The sequence below is a fragment of the Branchiostoma floridae genome, chromosome 9 (assembly GCF_000003815.2).
Source record: "Branchiostoma floridae strain S238N-H82 chromosome 9, Bfl_VNyyK, whole genome shotgun sequence".
Taxonomy (NCBI): domain Eukaryota; kingdom Metazoa; phylum Chordata; class Leptocardii; order Amphioxiformes; family Branchiostomatidae; genus Branchiostoma; species Branchiostoma floridae.
In genome coordinates, this window is record NC_049987.1 from 17,919,436 (window position 1) to 17,938,725 (window position 19,290).

Sequence of the window (19,290 nt, forward strand, 5' to 3'; positions counted from 1 at the left end):
TCCCACAATCCTTTGCGGTGCCGTAACGAAAAAAACTGGCAAACTATATGCTTTATTTTTAATTACTTGTGACGAAAAACAATATTATTATACGCTTAAGAATATTCTCTTTGAAAAGCCTTTAGAATTATGCCATTGGTGCTTATTCTCATACATATTCAAAGAAAAAGATGATACCTACCGCACTCGCCACACCACTGCCTACACCCGTCGATGACGTAATCGTAGGCACACATGTCCAGCGTGGGCCAACCAGGAGAAGCGCCACAGTGCGGCTGCACGTTTTTGCACGAATCTGTCAACCAATGAAAACCATCCTTTTCAGTTTGGTGGCTAATATACGATTGACTGGCTGAGATGCTATGTCTATGTTTACAATACAAGCATCGTGACTTTTTTTGTCTCCATTGTCCTATTCTATTGTCCTTTGCATTCAAAGAAATTTTTATATTCAAAACGCGGCTTTTTACATTTTTGTTGAATGTACAGTTGTATCTACAACATTTGTATCTACCATTGTACTGCAGTTGTATCTACCACATTGCAGTTCTGAATTGCATTAATTAGATATCCCTTGATCACACTTTGCCTTTTTATCGTGAAATAAATCAATCATTGTGATTTGAATCCACCGTACAGGCCTATGACAAGGAAGGCTTGATAATGTTTTCATGAAAAGCTGACAACTTCCATGGCGTATTTTTCATACCCCTACCCTAAGCACAAACTACATGCATTCAAGTATTGTAAACCCTTTCACAGACGTCAGGACGCATGTGCGGCGACATGAATTCTAGGTAATATATCAAAAGGAAAGGCCCACAAAAAGTGAACAAAACCCGTCTAGACGCTGTAATGCAAATCGAAACAATGGTTAACACAAGGACTGTTCACAATTTTGGGGCCTTACCCTTTGACATATTACATGTACCTACAATTCTTGTCGCTGCACATGCGTTCTGACATCTGTGAAAGGGCTTATTTACCAAGCTACCCCCTCCCCAACTTACCTGTGCAGATTCTTCCGTCATATCCAGGTGGACACTCACAGCTGCAGGAGACGGGATCAAGGACACCGCCGTTCGCGCACTGTAGGCCGCACACTGTTATACATGACAGAACAGCGACAAGTCATGAACAAAAACACAGCTGCAGTTCCAAAGAAATCCGCTAATAAGTCTGAATATGCACTGCCATCTTTGCGGGGGGGGGGGGCAAAGGCGATCATCATATGTTACCGAAATGTGACATCTACAGCATGCCCCGAACGACATACCTGAAACCAGCAACATATGTCTGAAGCCCATAGTCCATAGCCTTATCCCCTTGTTATATTTCAGCCATACCATATATGGTATGGTGAATTATATTTCAGCCATACCATATATGGTATGGTGAAATATATTGTATTCGTAATGTTTCTTTCTTTCTTTCTTTCTCCTGTCAAATCTTCAAAGCGATTCATCTCCGTCGTTCCGTGACCGAATGACCTGAAATTTAGCACAAAGGTAGAGTGGGTCAATACCAAGGTGTGTTTTTCTGATTTTATTCATATCTGCCTCTAAAATGATTTTATTGAAGTTTAAAGGTCATGTTTTGACCAAAACTGTATATTGTGGCCCCCTGTTCCCTTGAATTACAATGGAATGACCTTAGATTTGGTGTAGATAGGCATTAGATAGTTGGTAAAATGATCCAAGTAAAATTTTTGGTATAAACCAATTTCAAATTATTAATTTCTGCACTTTTCTGAGGGGAAATTGGTTTTCTTTCGGTCTTCTCCCGTGAACTCCAGTGACCCCAGAGCCCACACGTGCCAGGTGCCAGCGGTCTGGGGAGAGCGAGAGTTAATTACTTTATGTACGCCAGCCAATCAGCGACGAGAAAGGCGAATGCTAGTTAATATTCATAAGCGGGGCCTTGCAATCCCGTATATACACAAACAGATGCACATTACAGCCTTACAGTTGCCATATGGTGCCCTGTGCCCGGTTTGAAATTGTAGTTTGCGAGGATTTGGAGTTCAGACAGGGTCATTTGAGCGGTAGCGGACGGTACGCGTGCATTGAACGTTAGTGGCGATGACTTTACCAACATTCCGCATGGCACTATCAATCATTTTCGGCAGATTTGGACAGGGAAAATTGGACAGTTTGCGTTTAGTTTTGATACGTAAGTTTGACAGTGGCGAGAATGGATGTATTTTTCCCGAACAAATGTAGGTACTTCTAGTATTGTTGTTGTTCTTTTTTGACGTAAACTTTGTACATTAAAATTGTAAGTAACTTTAAACTGCCAGAGTTTGAGCCCAATAAAACACTCTCAGTACCAGAGTATCACCACTGACCTCCGAAAAGAAACCCACGAACAAGGTAGAAACACCTATCCTCCAGGTCTCGCACGCTACGAGCAGGAAATTATAACACTCATACAAGATTACGTCCGATGGCTCAGCGGATTGCATACAAAGTAAAACAATTTAACAGTGGTATGCAGGGGCATATACTTAACAAAGAATTCGAAGGAAAATGAAATAACGTTATACAGATAAAGCCAAATCAAATTAACTTGTTGGTCCTGGGATTTTTCAGAAAAGAAATGAAGCGACAGAGTGGTAAAATTCTTGTAAAAATTCGAGACGTCTCCGTTTATAATGGCTCATACAAAACAAGAAGAAGATTGAAGTTTTTAGCTTGAAAAAAAACAACACTCCTACTACACAGTACCTGCACCTGCTTGACAATTATCAAAATGTATGCCCTATAGCTACTTGCTTTAAAAAAAGTTCACTGCAATGATAAATGTACCCACATCACAAGGAGATTATTACGGTATTTAGACCTAGTTATCGAAGTGGAAATTGTTGAATGGCGTCATGTAATTTCATGATGAAAATCTTAATGGAAGATGCGTTTTTTTTTCACTCTCGGAAAAATAGGAGCTGCCGCAATTCTAAAAACCAATCAGTTATGCATAGGCGCTCCTGTGGAATATTATATTCTTCCATATGGGCCCGGGGCATATTGGGCAAGCTCTGTTTTGACCTGGAATCAATTCACAATATTAGTTCTCTTTTGGGGATAACTTACAGTTAAAATATTGCATTTTTGCGCAGGGGTGACTTGGAACAGTCCAATGTTGCGTGGGAATGGGTATGGCTGAAATATGCTGTATTTGCACCCAAGCAAATGTCGGCCTTTCTAGTTTGGTATGCTTTATCATTCCCAACAACTTTAGACATGCATGAAATGTCACAAAGATTGATTCAAAACTGTTCGAATCTAGCCATTCACTATCCTACCAACGGATATGTTGAACTTCTTGAATAAGGCAATGATATAAAGAGACTCTTATTCATCAAGAGGTATTGCAAAGCAGGAAGCCAGAGCATAGTAACAACGAAATGGCGGTAGCCTAGACTGTATGTGTGTGTTCAATTTCGGCTTTTAGGATATAGTTAAATTGTTTATAACCGAGGGGTCTGTCCATTTTTATAAATTGCTGTTACGAACAGGAACTCTGACGTCATTTGCAAATTTTATTGCAATTAACAAATGGTAATATCCGGCCTTTAATACTTTGGCAAGCATTGCAATTTCACACCTCGCATAGCTATCAAATCCTTATAGCTTATAATCATATATATAATCGCTCTTTGACCCATGAACAAGATGTTCATACTACCTCAGTCAACAAAACACACAAGGTTCTTTCTTTTCTTTGCTCCCAACAAGATATGGTAAAAGATTAATGAAAACATGTTCTGTTTAAATTTGCAACGTCAAAATTAAAACCTGCAGGCGAATTCCTTTGAAAAGAACTGTTTGTAGTTGTCATTACAAGTGAAATCTTATGTTTAATATGCCGACAGCGTTTGTTTAAAAAAACCTGCATCAATATGTAGAGTGTGTTTTATAGACAGTCTGCTTGGAAAAGACACATAGACTCTTGATGTTTGTCGATAAGGCCATGTTGATTTGATTATATGAAGGACATCAAGTTACTTCAACAAGGGACCTCCATTTTACGCCCCTTTCAAAAGACTGGTGCCACAACGGAAAGGCCCTACCCAGGATTGAACCAGGGGGGTCCTCGTTACCAACTACTTGGAAACAGGACCTCAACCTTAGGGTTTTTACCGGTTGAGCTACAGGGACGTTCCAGCAAACAAGTGGACTCTACTCATCTCATGATCATAGGTTAACATTGGGCTCAAATAGACTGACCCTCCACTAACTGTTCGGCGACTGACCTTGACCTAAGAGCAGGAGGCTTTCATTAAAAAGTTTGTCCTAATCCATGCCTTTCCGTACGGAATATAGGGGTTTTCTGTCTGTAAACACATGCCTCCGTACTTAATTGTTAGATCCTAGCAACTATACACTCACTGTGGCATTCGTCCGACCCAGAAGGAATGGGTGCCGACAACTGGACAAAGGATCCAAATCAAGGCACCTTCTATAGCCAAACACGAACCACTTCTCATGCCATTATGCTGGACAATATTCAACCTGGTTTGCTATTTAGATCATATGAAAATTCTCAACCCCTTTCTTCGTTTCCCTTTAGAACAACCTTGAAATCAAATTTTGTTGTTTGTTATTGTCATGTGTTTTATCATCATGATCTCACTTCTTTGTAACTTTCTGGTGACGGCTCAGGGACGAAGGCGATGTTCTAAGTATCATGATCATCTTTCGAGAATTGTACGAATTCATTCCGTGCAGATTTAGTTTTGAGATTGCCCTAGAGATTGCTAGTACCATCTCTAAGAAAGAGGAAAATGGTTAAAAAAGGCAGAGACCTTGCATTGCATGTTGTGTGATGTGGCAATGTGTTTCATGACCGATAATAAGTGCTGACGGGGATGGACTAGTTTAGAACATACATGGTGCACATACATTGTACACATACATTGTACACATACATTGCACACATACATTCTACACTTACGTTGTACATATACATTGTACAGATAAGTCGTTGTACATATACATTGTACACATACGGCGTACACAAAAATTTTGTCAATTCTACACATACATGGTACACACTGTACGTTGTACACATAACTTGTATGCATACATTGTTCACGTACATTTTACACTAGGTGTTACCTGATAATTACAACTGTTAGTTTAAAAAAAAATTCAGTACCTTCACATGTAGGTCCTGTCCAGTCCCCTACACAGTTACAGTCACAGGTGTGCTCTCCGTAGTTTGCGGGGTTCCCTCCTCTGGTGCCGCCATGATCACACGGCTCTCCCGAGCAAGCTGTTGTGATGAACACACAAAATCGTTGAAAAAAAAACAAAAAACAGGCACACCAAGAACTTCCCATCACCGGGTTATCATGAATGCATATCATCGATGTATTCATTCATAGTATAGAAATTTCTTTTAGGCCTCATTGACGCATTGCTTTTCGCTGGTTCTCCTAACAAAACTCGGCCACATGTAAATCAGTAGCGTCCCTGATCAATCATAATCTTATGCTCACCAGGGTAAAGGGTAGGGATATCAACGTCCCTGTTCCCCTCTTCAAAAAGAATGGCAATAAAATTATGACTGAATGATTGAAGCCTGGAAAAATTGACTTGAAATTCTAGTCCTGTGGTAAGCAGTGTATTTGCCCCCACGCCTTAGTTTTGGATACTCCAGAGGATGTCATCTCTGAAATAAAGTCAGTGTGGGCCTTCTTAAAAATATCCACAAGAGAGTACTGTGTGCTACAAAGGATAAGTACTACAGTGTTTGGGTGGTAAATTTGAATTTGAGGTACTCATGATCAACACTGCAATATACAATTTCTACAATACCTGGTTTATTGTATATCAAAGATATAGTTTATACTTACTGCAGACGCCACACCACTCGTGACAGTTGTCCCGTACAGAAGCGTGCTCGTCACACAGACTCTTGTACGGCCAGCCTGGGCTAGCACCGCAGTACGGAGACAGGTTCTGACAAGAATCTGAATCAGAAAAAATAGTGAATCATACTTTTAGGAGTAACTTTCGTGTATGTTACTTGTTTAGATATCAGCTGTAAGCGTATCTAAGGAATATGAAAGACAAAAGTTACACACATTTTATCTACACAATGATATCTTATCATTTTAACCCTATTCAGACCGGGCTTTTTTGGTCATCCCTGGACCGGGGGGGGGGGGGGGCTTTTGAGGCCCTCCACTTCTAAGTCCTATAACTCTAAAACGACGTGCCGTAGGACCACCAAATTTTCATGACATGATTTTGACATAATATCTGACACGTATGTGACGTTTGACGTTACGTTGACGTACGATGACGTAATTATGACGTCATCAATTTGATTACATTGGCCAAACCCATGAAAAATGGGTATTCTCAGAAAACTTCAAGTTATGCTGCAAAAATGTAACAACAATTGCAGATAACAGAATAATAATGTTAATTACGACTTGCGTTGCCAATAGCAACACCAATGACGTCAATATGACGTCATAAAATGACGTCATGCGCATCTAAGATACGAGTTGGGCCCCGCCATATTATATCCACCACCTTGAATTTTTAGAAATACTTTTTTTGCAACAAATAATCACAAAGGGCAATGGAAATAGACTAAATTCATTCATTTAGATGGTTTTTGATAAAAAAAATACCAGGTTGTTACAAATTTTAAGGGATAATTAGCTTGTTATTCTTGATCTGGCCATTCGGTCCGCCATCTTGGATTTTGGGCTGATGACGTAATCAAATTAGCATAATTTATGCATGTATAATTATGAAAGATATGCTGAATAATATAAGATTTTATTTATGTAACAAAATCGCAGTAATATAGCAAATAAATGTGAAAAATACATAGTAAGAACCAAAAATAGTGATTTTTGGCAAAACTGCCTGTCAACAAACGGTTGCCATGGCAACAAGGAAAATGGAAAATTTGTCAAACTTCGTAAAATTGTTGCCAACAATATTTTAGGAAAACTCACCAAATTTGGTGGCTCTAGCGTAAGCCGTTCTGGCGTTATAGGACATCGAATTTTGCGCGGGCCTCAAAAGCCCCCCCCCCCCGGTCTGAATAGGGTTAACCTACCTTACATTGTGTTACAAACAAAAACAACTAAGAGACTAACAAAGGAACTATACTAACTCAAATTTAACTCCGTTAGTTATAAACACATTTTATTGTTAGAAGTGGAACGGTTTCTGAATGCTTGTTAGAAACACTTCCTTTTGTGTGTTGACCGCGTAATAGCTAGGTTGCCATGTTTGATCCTCTTGCTCTGGGATAAACCAATACTCCAAATCCATAATTGTGGTGGCTTCTTTAACGTACTGTATATGTGATTCTCCTTAAACGCGGGACCTCCATCTAACACCCTACCCAAGGTACGTTCCTAACTTAAGCTACGTTGTCAATACCATTTTTTGTAGCTGAGTCAAACGCATAGAATTAAGCGTCAAGTACATTTTCCATGTTCACTTTAGATTCTAATTCAACAACACTAACCACAAGACCACGTATAAAAATATTAACAAATATAAAATCATAGCACGGTTGGTCTTTGCCCCTTTGCACAGCTGTAGTTGCCATGTCTTAGGTCAACAACCGGCAAATATTTGAGCTCTGTCTAGAGGGTCTACATAATGTAATTATTCACCACTTACACACTTAAAGCCACAAGAAGTTCTTTTATGAATAACGAAAAACAAGAAATTTCCTATAATTTGTTTCATTGTAAGAAAACAAAATTTGCTTCGCACAGCAATAGTGATTACAATATACAATTAATTATCAAAGTTATTGATCAGTTATAAGATAAGTATGTTATAAGAACGTTGTAAATTACAAAGTATGATTGTTCCCATGTCGACATAAGTACACATTTGGTATTCCAATATTGAGGAACCACCTCTCAACGTATTTGCCTACACAACGGCAAACGTTAATATAACGTGTAAACAACTCGATCAAGGTTATCAAACCTCGACAATCTCTGTCATATCGAAGGAATGCTTTTAAGATCCCTCCGTTGCATTAAATTTGGAGATCAGTTATATCGTCAACGAGGAAAGAATGTCTACAAAGTAATCGTCGATTTATAAAAAGCATTCGAATAAATGACAAGCTTGACGACGTGTTTATATACACTTCTACACTATCCATAAATCAATGATCTCGCGTCTAGAATTTTATACATCGATCGGATAATATCATATGTTAACATAGAAATCGCTTGTTGATTGTTGCTCTCTTTGTAATTACTACATAAGGAACATGGAAAAGGAAAGATCATATAGTAATCCATTCTGAATCTGAACAAAAGATGAATGATATGTTTTGATGTTATGTACATTCGAGGTCATTTAGTCAACACGATACCATTAAAAGTTAACAACAAAGTCTTTCATACCCCTTGGAACTTTGATGTCTGAGTGTATGTGTGTGTGTGTTTAGTATGTGAATGCATAAATTATGCACGTGTTTGTGTATGTGGGTCTACGCGCATGTGTGTGTTTATCAAAAATTAGATGTAGTGTCGTGGAATTTCGACTATATGCACTGGCTGTCATGTACAGGCCAGTACAAAAGTATGCCCCTCTAAATTTGTAAATTGCATTGTGAAAAGTGTTTTTCATCTTCCAGGATCAAACAAGAAATTCGGTATATAATATGACAAGTTTGAACACCGTTTAGAAATCTTTATGATTAATTTTTTTGTTAGTGTCACGCTGCAGACAAAAAAAAATGAAATTAGCCTACAGGCATGAACTTGCAAATAAACTTTCAATGTATAGCCTAACATGCTCATAAAGTCTCAGAAATATACTGCTAAATTAGCAAGTTGATCCAACTTACTCCACATGTGGTCTTGTAAACCTGACAAACTGTACGTCACACGTACAAGCATGAGCCAAACGTCTACTTTATTTCAATAAAATTCTTTATGGTTAAGGTAAATATCCTGGTTGTTTCAAAACTTTAAGAAAACCAGCTGTGATGTGCAATTGTAAATGTGACTGTTTGTCTCCTTTGGGTAGATTTGTTAGAATACAGAGGGAAGTTTTGGTCGAGTTGTCACATACATCTACATTAGAAACCGTAGGTTTTGAAGTAAATGACGTAAAATGTGGCCTAGTTTTTCCTAGCTGTCATTCGGCGTACAGAAAGTTTCCCCGTGTGAAACCACACTTTACAGAAGAATGTTTGGCATTGTAATCGTAATGTTATCGTAAATTTCTTCACACTCAAAGCCCGTCATAAGAATACAGTCATTCCAGACGGTATACAACAAGAGAACGTATCTTTGAGAGACATATATGATCATGTTACGTATAGGAAGGTTGGGCATCTTGATACGTCAAATAGCAGATGGATATGATTTGGGCAATGAAAATATTCCCCAACTCCTTTCAATGTTGAGGTTATGCATGGTTAGAGCATAAAACCTGTTCAATAAATCTGCTCTTTGGTCCAGACGAAAACATAGTAATGCTACCTACACCTAAAATGTCAGACCGTTTGCAAAATCATATCCAGTTGCTTGAGTACGTAACTGCTACTTATGGCCAATGTGTTTTATTTAAAAAACAACAATTGCTTTAACGTGGTCGGTGAACGAGCAAACACTCGACAGTACAATAGGAACAAAGCCTCCGCTCAGTTTTGCCGTACACTCGAATAAGTTTCGATCCCCTAATCTTTTGGGTGGTAAATTGAACTTCTTGTGTAATGTAAGATTATACTAATTTGCTGATAGAAAGTTGGAAATCTAACGTTAACGTTACCTACCTGCTCGTACCGCTACTAGAGCAGACAGGGCGGCTAAAGCCACCCACACCGATCCGTACATGGCCGCTTCTGACTGTCGAATGTGTTTGAAGTCTCTAATACCTCCTGAAGATATACCTTCCGACAACCTGGTTTATCACGGCTTTGCTACTCAATTCTGTCAAGAAAGACAAACACAATCCAGCATTTAATAGCAGTTAGTTGACTTTTTCTGTCAACCCTTGAATGTAAATTGCCTCCTTAATCAGCAATTAGAAAGTTTTTGTAACTGGACAAGGGTCATCGTTGGGTCATAAGATTAGAACGATAGTATCCTTACTTTTGTTGTAATTCTTTGCCAAACATCGTCACTTGCACGTCAGGCATGTTTAGTTGTTGATTGGTTTCCCAAATCCTGTTTTTACTTGTAGCATATATCAAAGGGTGGGAAATGAGGCTGAAATCTTCTAAGTGGGGGTTGTTGGGCGGATACTACCGCAAGTTTAAACTATAACAGGAGAACGAGGCTGAGTTCGTCAGCAACGCCGCCATTTTGTTTGCAAACAATGACGTCACTGGTGCACCAACGTGCTAATGTTTGGTTGCCGTAGAGACGTCAACAACAGAGCTTTCAAACTGCACGTAATTTGACACGTGCTTGCTTGTGATTTTTTTGTGTCCTACTAAAATAACAGAAACAATGTCAAAAGACAATTCTTAAGGCATTGACGTACCGTTTTAGACATAAAATTGAAAGAGATATTTGGTTCTCCATTTGCCTTTGTCACCATTATCAATTTGTCTCAATACCATTTGTTATAATGTGATAGTCATCATTGCTTTATTGCTGCACGACTCTATCAAATAGCTATCATGATAGGGTAGCTACCTATCACTACAACGCTGGTAAGTTAAGGGATTATGTTTTGTGCTGACGCTATGGGTGTAACTGGAAATACTGGACATCGCCTGACAAAATAGTTCAGTTTCTATGGTGTTTCATCAATCGTCCTTCACCCCCCTTTGTATGCTCTGTGGTGCAGTCGGTATACGCCACTTAATGTTTTTTTTTCGTTTCTCCTTCTTTGATGAGAAATGTATCTGTTATAGATGCATAAAACTAAATTGGGTAAGTCCAATATGTAAACATGTGGTGGGAATGATATTATGGGAGCCCAAGAGTTTCACAGTTTTATTTGGAGCAATTTACTGTATATCCGATAAATGTAGGAAAGAAACTGTGAAATAAACATTAAGTGATTACTAAAATGTTGCGAGTTTTAGAATATAATAAAATCATTGATCATTAAAGTTGAACCACTTTACTGCTATCTATCTTTTCTAATGAAACTCTTGACATATATTGTAAGATTTGAATACAATATTTACAAATGTACTCTGAAATTAATCCAAAAGATCTGTATGAAGGTCTGGCACCATATAAACACAAAACTACTAGAACTACTAGACTAAAAAAACATGCTAGCATTATTGCCTAGTTATTTCATTTCAATTATCTGCCATAACCTCTGATAAAAATTGATTTAGACCAAAAATTTTAACTTAAACTATAGGGAACTCAAATGCCATCTTTTTTGCACAGGCATGAGGTTTTCAGAGAATTTTCAAAAATAACCGAAATATTTCCAGATAAGAATGTCAAAATCTTTCTTTCTGCTGTTTATGAATTGTTCTTGTATAATTCTGTCTCTTCAAGGTTAGAGCCAGGAACGTTTAAAAATGAATGTCATCACAAGGTCACCAAAGTGCCTCATACAGCGACCTTACAACTAAACAAACCACTCAAAATAGCCAATAAAACATGTTCAACAAGATACAAACAGTGTTACATGAACATTTTAGTTTTAACAAAAAGCATCATGAACAGCCTAAGTACTTTTAGATGTACTTACCTATGCAGTTTTCTAATCGTGGTGATGCTGAACTGCCGGTTACACTTGTGCACTTCCTTTCTGTGCTTCTGTCTGGCACCTAGTTGGCAGATAAAATGACCCAAATGTCCCAATCCTTATCTGTAGCTGGGTGAAGAGTGCTTCAGATAAATGAATAGCAAACTTGCGTTAATTGCTCGGTGGGAAAAACACCATTTGTTTGGACCAGACATCGAAAGATATAGTTTAGTCGCCGTCATACGTTGTTTATCCTAATCGATTTTTAAGGACTACACGTACACAAATACTATGACGCAGCACACAAATATATTTTGGTTGCTATAGTCTCTGGCTGGTATTGGGTTCGAGTTATGTCTTTAACTATTCAACAATAACTTACCATAACCTGGGAGATATGAAATTAGTGCATTGGTGCGTTATTCGTTCATAAACCTATCATAACCCCTAATATTATTCCAATGTTGCTTTTATTCAGTAGATCAACATAAGATGAACGTTGACTTCCCTGTACATATGCTAACTACTTAAACACATAATGCAATTTGCCAACAAACATTTACTAGGCGGACTAGACACTCGGGCACTGGGGCAACGTTTACTAAATTTCTGCATCGGCAGCACAGTAAAACGCCATCAATCAAACCATCAACAATTAAATGTTTAGAATATGATAAACCTGATACCATTTTATTATGTATGTAGCATTTTTTAGATAACAAATGAATACCCATAACTAATGATAAATTAAACAGACAATTCAATTAAAACAGGAAATTATAGATGCAGTTTTAGTATCCAACTCCTATATTGGGACGGCTAATTACAAAGTAAACGCAGTGTGTCATAGCTCAGTTACCAGCCAACAGTTTCCGAGCAGAGTAGCACCAAAGCAACGATATCTTCTTGCTAAACTGTTCAAGTATTTTGTGTGCTTGATTAGGTATTAAATTTTTATTTCCCAATAACCATCCAATCAGGAGAACGCATTTTGATTGAATTAATTTCAAACGCAACATACTGTAGCTTTGTTTTCAGTGCACAGTAAGCGACATCGCTATTTTGTGATCATTCGTGATATCAGTGACGAAAGCAATAGATCATTAAGCTATAAGGCTATGTTGTGAAGTGATGTCAGATCATGCCTTTTCCGCTAGGAGTATTCTTCAAGGAGACCAACTGTTTGTTGTCGTTACCTTTTGTGACAGTCATAGGAAAAGAAAATGCCGTTATGCATTCAGAAAGAAATATGAATAAGATCTGACGCTTGCACCATGTCCTTAAACGCCAGTCACATTATGTAATATGCAAAACAATCTAAAAAGTAATTGCAAATGCTTCTTTGAAAGTCAGTGATTTCAGACATCATCTTTCATCGTAGAATGATGTCATGAATAAAGGATTCGGTATCTAGGTATTTAGTATGCTTAACGATGCCAAAGCTCTATTGACGTCTCAGGCGTCAAGCACAAGATATCAAATGCGTTTTTTCAAGACAACGCTAGAGGGCCTACATAGACGTGTAACTCACATCAAAAGTTGCGTGAAAGTCTTATATGAAGAGGTTCTATTGTCAAACACTAAAATCCCTCCCATATATGAATTTGGGACCGCGTAGTGCAGCGGCAGCGTGTTCTGCTCGGGACCGAGAGGTCTCGGGTTCGAATCCGGCTGTCATGTTACCGATCTTGTGCGCTTGGGAAAGGCACTTTAAACGACTTTCCTCATTTTACTCAGGTGAAAATGAGTACCTTAGCTTCGGCTAAGGCCGTCCCTCGGATAGGACGTTAAATGGAGGTCCCGTGTTTGGGAAGAGCCACACCTCAAGCACGTTAAAGAACCCACCACACGTGCGATGGCGTGAGGGATAGATATAGGTTTTGGCGTGTGTTCAGCAGTAAAACTTTAAATTTCAAAAGCGTCATCTAGCGTGAAAATGTAAAAAGACATACGTGAATGAAACAATTCACTGAACAAAAGGCTATCATCTTACATACCGGAATTTACCTCAATGGTCTTAAATAGTAAATACAAATACATTATGACACGTGACAACCCCTCTACGGTATACATCGGAAAATGTATTAAAGAATGTCTAGACGCTAGAAATTCCTCCAATGACTGTAAAAGACCAATTTCATCCCAGACTATGAAGCCTTGTATTAAGTAGATTAGCCTTACAGAACTGTAGTTATGTATCAGTATGTACAATGCTTTGTACCTTGTACAATTGTTGCGTAATAAATCTATATCCTTAAACATTCATTGTCACAAAGCGCTGAAATTCTTTCCTTTTTTCTAATTGCTAGAAGTGATTACAATCAGTTCCAATTCAAAACGTAATATATACATATATATATATAACTTTATTGCACAACAATTGTACGGGGTACAAAGTAAGGCATCTACATAACTACAGCTTAACTTAAGGCTTATCTAACTAATACAGGAGTTGTAGTATGGGATAAGTTTCTTACAGTCATTGGAAGCTTTTACAATCATTTGAGGAATTTCTAATGTCTAAACCTTCTTTGATATATTTCCCTATATCTGCCATGCAGGGATTGTCACATGTCATGATGTATTTGAATTTGCACTTCAGGTCCATTGAGATAAATCCTTGTGTATAAAATGACAGCCTTCTGTATAGAGAATTGCGTATATCAGAATATTTGGGACATACAACCATAAAGTGATATTCGTCTTCAATTAACTCTGGACAGAATCATATAAGTATCTGGTTCTGGTAAAACGTAATACAATGTTCTCTTCAAAGTTGATGAAGTCAAGAACACACAACGATAGACCATTATTTCGAAATATATTCGCATTTTATTATCTTATTCGATTGAGCCCCTATATTATCATTGACACACTCACTTTGATACGAAAAGCTTATTTACGTTGCCAACGGAAATACGACTTCTTTGTTAGATTTGACAAATTTGTGTCTATGGTTTTTTTTAACTTCTTCTGTACGTCCTCAATATTCTACAACTTTCGTCTGTTAAAATCTACATACGGACGACCGCTTCAAATAGACAGAGCTTAGTGGTCAGCTAATCTCTCCATACCATTAATGTTTGGATGGCAAACGAAATGCACAATTTATTTCACCAAACCTTCGTCTTTCTTTGACAGTCACTATCATTGCAAATACATTAAACCCCATTTTTAAAGCCGTTGTCATCCGTATCATAGTTACAGTTTTTCTACCAATTAGTGAGTGTCTTTTGTGTGGGTTAATGTACTCTCATTAAGACCATTATCAGAGGTTGTCAAAGAGATAACAATAAATACCTCTGTCGCTTAAGAAGACCATCCTTACAGAAAAGAAGATTCGACAATCTTTTGTTGACCATTCCGCAAGCATGTTACGCACTACGCAAACAATCCTTGAAAGCTATACCAGACTCAATACTTTTACGTCATTTGCGCATACTAAGTTTGTCTCTCTACCGGCATACCGTTCGTTTGTTCTAGTTGACCACGTTACGAGTCTTATGATAATCGTAGTGGCGGAGATCTTATGAAACACAGTTCGCCTAATCACGCAACATTCCGCTGGGCATTAACTAAACAGCTATTTCTGATAAGGCCACAGCAAATAAATGTAATGTATGGCATCTCCTACAGATTACAAATCTATTGTCATAGCACAGAATTAACAACAACAAAGATGAACAAAAAAGCATATTGCAAAAGCAAAAATGCATAATATTTCGAAATTGAGAGTATGCACGCCTGCACTGCAGCAAGAAAGCGACAAAACGTTGTTTAACAGTGCAGAAGCCTTTTTTTGCTGTATAGACGTGTTTAAAGTGACACTTAAGTGTGATAGCCAAGTATCACTATTAATGGATACCTCTCTTCTGTCACTTTTACATGTACGTTCAGGGCTAGCAAGCGACATATCAAACCAGTTTTGGTATTTGCTTGTCTTGTTGACCGTCTGTTAGAGAAAAAAGAAAGTTTTTTCGAAGTCAGGCGAAAATCAATGCGCACAAGGATGCTATCCACAAAGCATACTTGCCGTGGCCTTATACGTGCGTAACAATACGGTAAATGATTAAGTACACAGTCCACACCTCGTGTCCTAATTGATACACAAGCTAGGGCGTTGATAATAGTTAACCTCTCCTTGTGTATAATATTTGCTCAGGCCACGTTTCTGAATGCAAAGGTCACCCGCGGGTCCTTGGGGCCATGCGCAGGGCAGTGCGCATGACTGTGTGCCGCCATGTTTGCTAAGGTAGTTAGTTGCCATTGTTAGTTTTGTGGATGTTGAATAACGTCACATTGCGTTCATTCCTCAGGACAATTGTGTAAGAGAAGGCGAAGGCCTATGTAAGCTTGGACGCGGAACTTAAAACGGTGGTGTCTTTCCACGGCGTTCACTTTTCAGTCCTACAAGTCCAAGCAAGCGGTCTTTCTAAAGAAACTATTCCGTCAACTTTTATAAACATTCTATAAAAAAAGCGGCAAAATATACTGCGATGGCGAGTGTTATATTTCTTCTTTGGTGTCTTCTTGCTTCTTTTGAAGGTAAGTGTGCTTTTTTTCTCAACGTTTGATAGTTCGTTGTTCTGTAAGCTGATTTTATTTGACAATAAATCAAAGTACAGCGACCCTTATCATCCACTTGAAATGACAGTATGTTTGGTAGCTGTCTATCGTAGTGAATATGTCTAGTAAAGCACAAGCTTCCTACTGAGAAGCGTGAACGACTTAGAGCTGTTTAAGTTATTGTGATATATGTGCCAAGAATAGAGCAGTTTTCAAACCAACACAAAAGCAGTACAAACAGAACATATACTTCTATACAACTACCCTAAATCTATTACAATTAAGATGTCATGATTGTACAAATATCTTTTGTGTATACTTTAGAATGTATACCTTTAAGGGGGTAGTTTACCTAGGTGTTTAAGAGGGAGGAATTTGACAAGGAAACTGTGTGGATTAGAGGCGAAAACAAATACTTCAGACTACTTTAAGTAGTTGAAGTGTCTATCACTATGTGTTCGTTCGGCCATTTTTAATTAAAGTCTGTGGACAACAATCAGAATGTTTATGCTGTGAAGGCCAGCAAACGTAACTTTCTAACCGTTAAAGCTTACAATAAAGCCTATTTGATGTTTGGTTGTAGTAAACTAGTCTACATATTTCTAAATATTATGTATGTAAACGACTGAACAAACTGACTGGTGATTCATTGTATGTGGTGTTGTTTAAAGGTATTTCGATGTCATTCTACACTTTGAAAAGGCCTTCGACAATCATTCCTTTATTTTCACCTGTTTTTGCTGACGTTTGTCCCACGCCTATTTAAGTTTATACTTCTTGTGTTCTTGTTGAAGGATTGGAATCAGAATCTAATGGCGTGTTTGTACGTGTTGTTGGGCGGTTTGACAAAGCACCATTATGAGTCAGGTGAACTATTGACCTGGGGATGGTAATTTTCATCGATCAATACTTTTTAAAAGTTTGTGATGTCGGACGATTAAATGAACAAATTATTGTCAACGTTGGTATTTTGGTGACGGAATAGAATCATACCACACAGGAAAAACGTAGGATATAGTATATCTGTATATTAACAAGAATAGTAGTCTACATAGCATTTATGAAAACTCTGTCACTAAATTGAAAAAAAAAAGCAAACGGGCTGAACAACCAGATGGAAAAGACTGTTTGTCAGTTTGGCGGCCCTCATTTCAGTTTAATGTTTTTGCGACTTGTTTTTCAAACTTCTAAATGTAACCAAAAGGCATTGAAACTTGTGTATTCATTCATGGCAAGGACCACCTAGATTGTGAATCGTGTAAATCGTGAATTGGGTATTTTATTGCAGCAAGTAAGACTGGGTAAATTTTCTTCATTTCAGCATGTTGGCTAATATTTCATATTACCCTATCAGTATCTTGTTTAGGACTTAATTGTCCCCTTAGATGAATGTAGGATCTATTTCAAAAACAATATTTAAAAAAAATAGCCTAATTTTCATTGTCATTATTTCGTCCAGCCCGGTAAAAAGATGTGATTTCTAATGCAGAATATCTGATTATACAATGATTTTTAAAGTTCCCCATAATTCATTTAACAACTTAACAGCTGTATAATTCTTAGCGTAGAATAATAGTTAAACTGCGAGGAAACTTTTTGTGCACACTTTCTTTTGCTTCAATTGCCATTCAATGTCCTGTTGAACTTATTCCATTGCTAATCCTGACTTAATCCGGTTAAATACATAACGCTTCCAATAGTGACAATACCGAAAAGACCTGGACGTATCTCTACATTGAAATAACAATTAAAATCCTCTAGACAACAAAAGAAAATTATCCAAACGTATTTTGCTTTGAATGTCATTTGATATCCTGTTCAAATTCCGTTATTTCAAGGCAACGGGCTTTTTATGACTTTATATGTTCTTTAAATCAATTAAAGAGATATAAAATTTCAATAACAAAAAGATTAATGGATAAGAACGATGTTGGAATAACGCTTTTGCCATCCTCTAAACAACAAAAAGTAGATTTTAGCAAATCTTGTTTTCTTTTCAATGTCATTCAACATCCTGTTTCAAATCTTTTTTTTTACAATGAAACATAAAGTTTCGAGCTTAAACCAATTAAAGGACACATTGTATTTCCAATACCACATAGATTAGATGTTTAGGTTTCTTTATTCTACCGCAAAGTAGTGGTTTATGCATAAACTACTTTACAGATCAAGTTTTCAATAACAGTAAGATCAAGGATTAATTCTATATTGGAATCGCAATATTGCTTTGAGGAGAGATCCTTACTCGTTCCATCGTTCCGTCCCCCCAAGGTATTTCGCTGACGTATTTCAATCGTTGCGGGTGGCGTTTGTTTGTGTCGAAATCGCCTAAAGAATATTGAAACACGCCGTGCTGGCCCAGGTTTATTGCAGAATGCTTCGTAGTCATGAGTTCCCAACTGTTCGTGGCGTTATGTGTGTCACTTTGTTGACTCGTTGCCTTGGTAACATAGATTAGACCTGTTTTTCTCAACAAATGGAAGCCGGCTGCGCTTCCATACCTTTGCCACTAACTAACAAAAAATATAAAATACATTATTTTGATGCAATAAAACGACGTTAACCCCCCCCCCCTTTAACTTATATTTTCACATACCGTGTTGTCATCTCTATCTATATGTCAACCACATTTCGTAACTGAAGTTTGGAAACAACTCGTTCGGTATTTGGTAGAGTAGACGTCATGGAAACAAATCTCGTCATAAGCACATTTCTGTTGAACAAACATTCATGACAATACACGAAAAGCTCCCTGTCGATTATGTAATGAAAAAAGCCAGGTGTGTTACGCCTGCACTGGCAATGCTTTGGAGGGTAGATTATATGCAAGATATATTTCGGACAAGTGAATGATAATAATCTTATTTCATCACAAAACAATTGATGCAAACCATGTGTTATACTTTTCGTATATTTTATACCTCTGAAAATAAATACAGACTAGAGCTACATGTAAAATCACAAGGTGTCCCCACACCATTCTTGCTGTACAGCGCCTATCTCCTTTTTTTACGGTCACTGGGCAAAGTAAGTAATAATGAAAAATTATTCT

The 19,290-nt window shown here is 37.7% G+C and overlaps 2 protein-coding genes across 2 annotated transcripts in view; one reads left to right on the plus strand and one right to left on the minus strand.

Moving 5' to 3' along the window:
- The window catches only part of LOC118422244 (multiple epidermal growth factor-like domains protein 6), a gene marked incomplete in the record, with an annotated part of 29,821 nt that extends 17,964 nt beyond the window's left edge, over positions 1–11,857 (minus strand). The window contains 6 exon segments of the mRNA XM_035829762.1: positions 182–295; positions 1,011–1,103; positions 5,158–5,274; positions 5,858–5,974; positions 9,784–9,940; positions 11,676–11,857. Of these exon segments, the coding sequence (XP_035685655.1) occupies positions 182–295; positions 1,011–1,103; positions 5,158–5,274; positions 5,858–5,974; positions 9,784–9,844 (502 nt within the window).
- Positions 11,858–15,909: 4,052 nt separating this feature from the next.
- LOC118423610 (cubilin-like) overlaps positions 15,910–19,290 on the plus strand; it is a 9,343-nt gene continuing 5,962 nt past the window's right edge. The window contains exon 1 of the mRNA XM_035831835.1: positions 15,910–16,217. Coding sequence (XP_035687728.1) covers positions 16,169–16,217 — 49 coding nt within the window. The 5' untranslated portion in view covers positions 15,910–16,168. The remainder of the gene's footprint in view (positions 16,218–19,290) is intronic.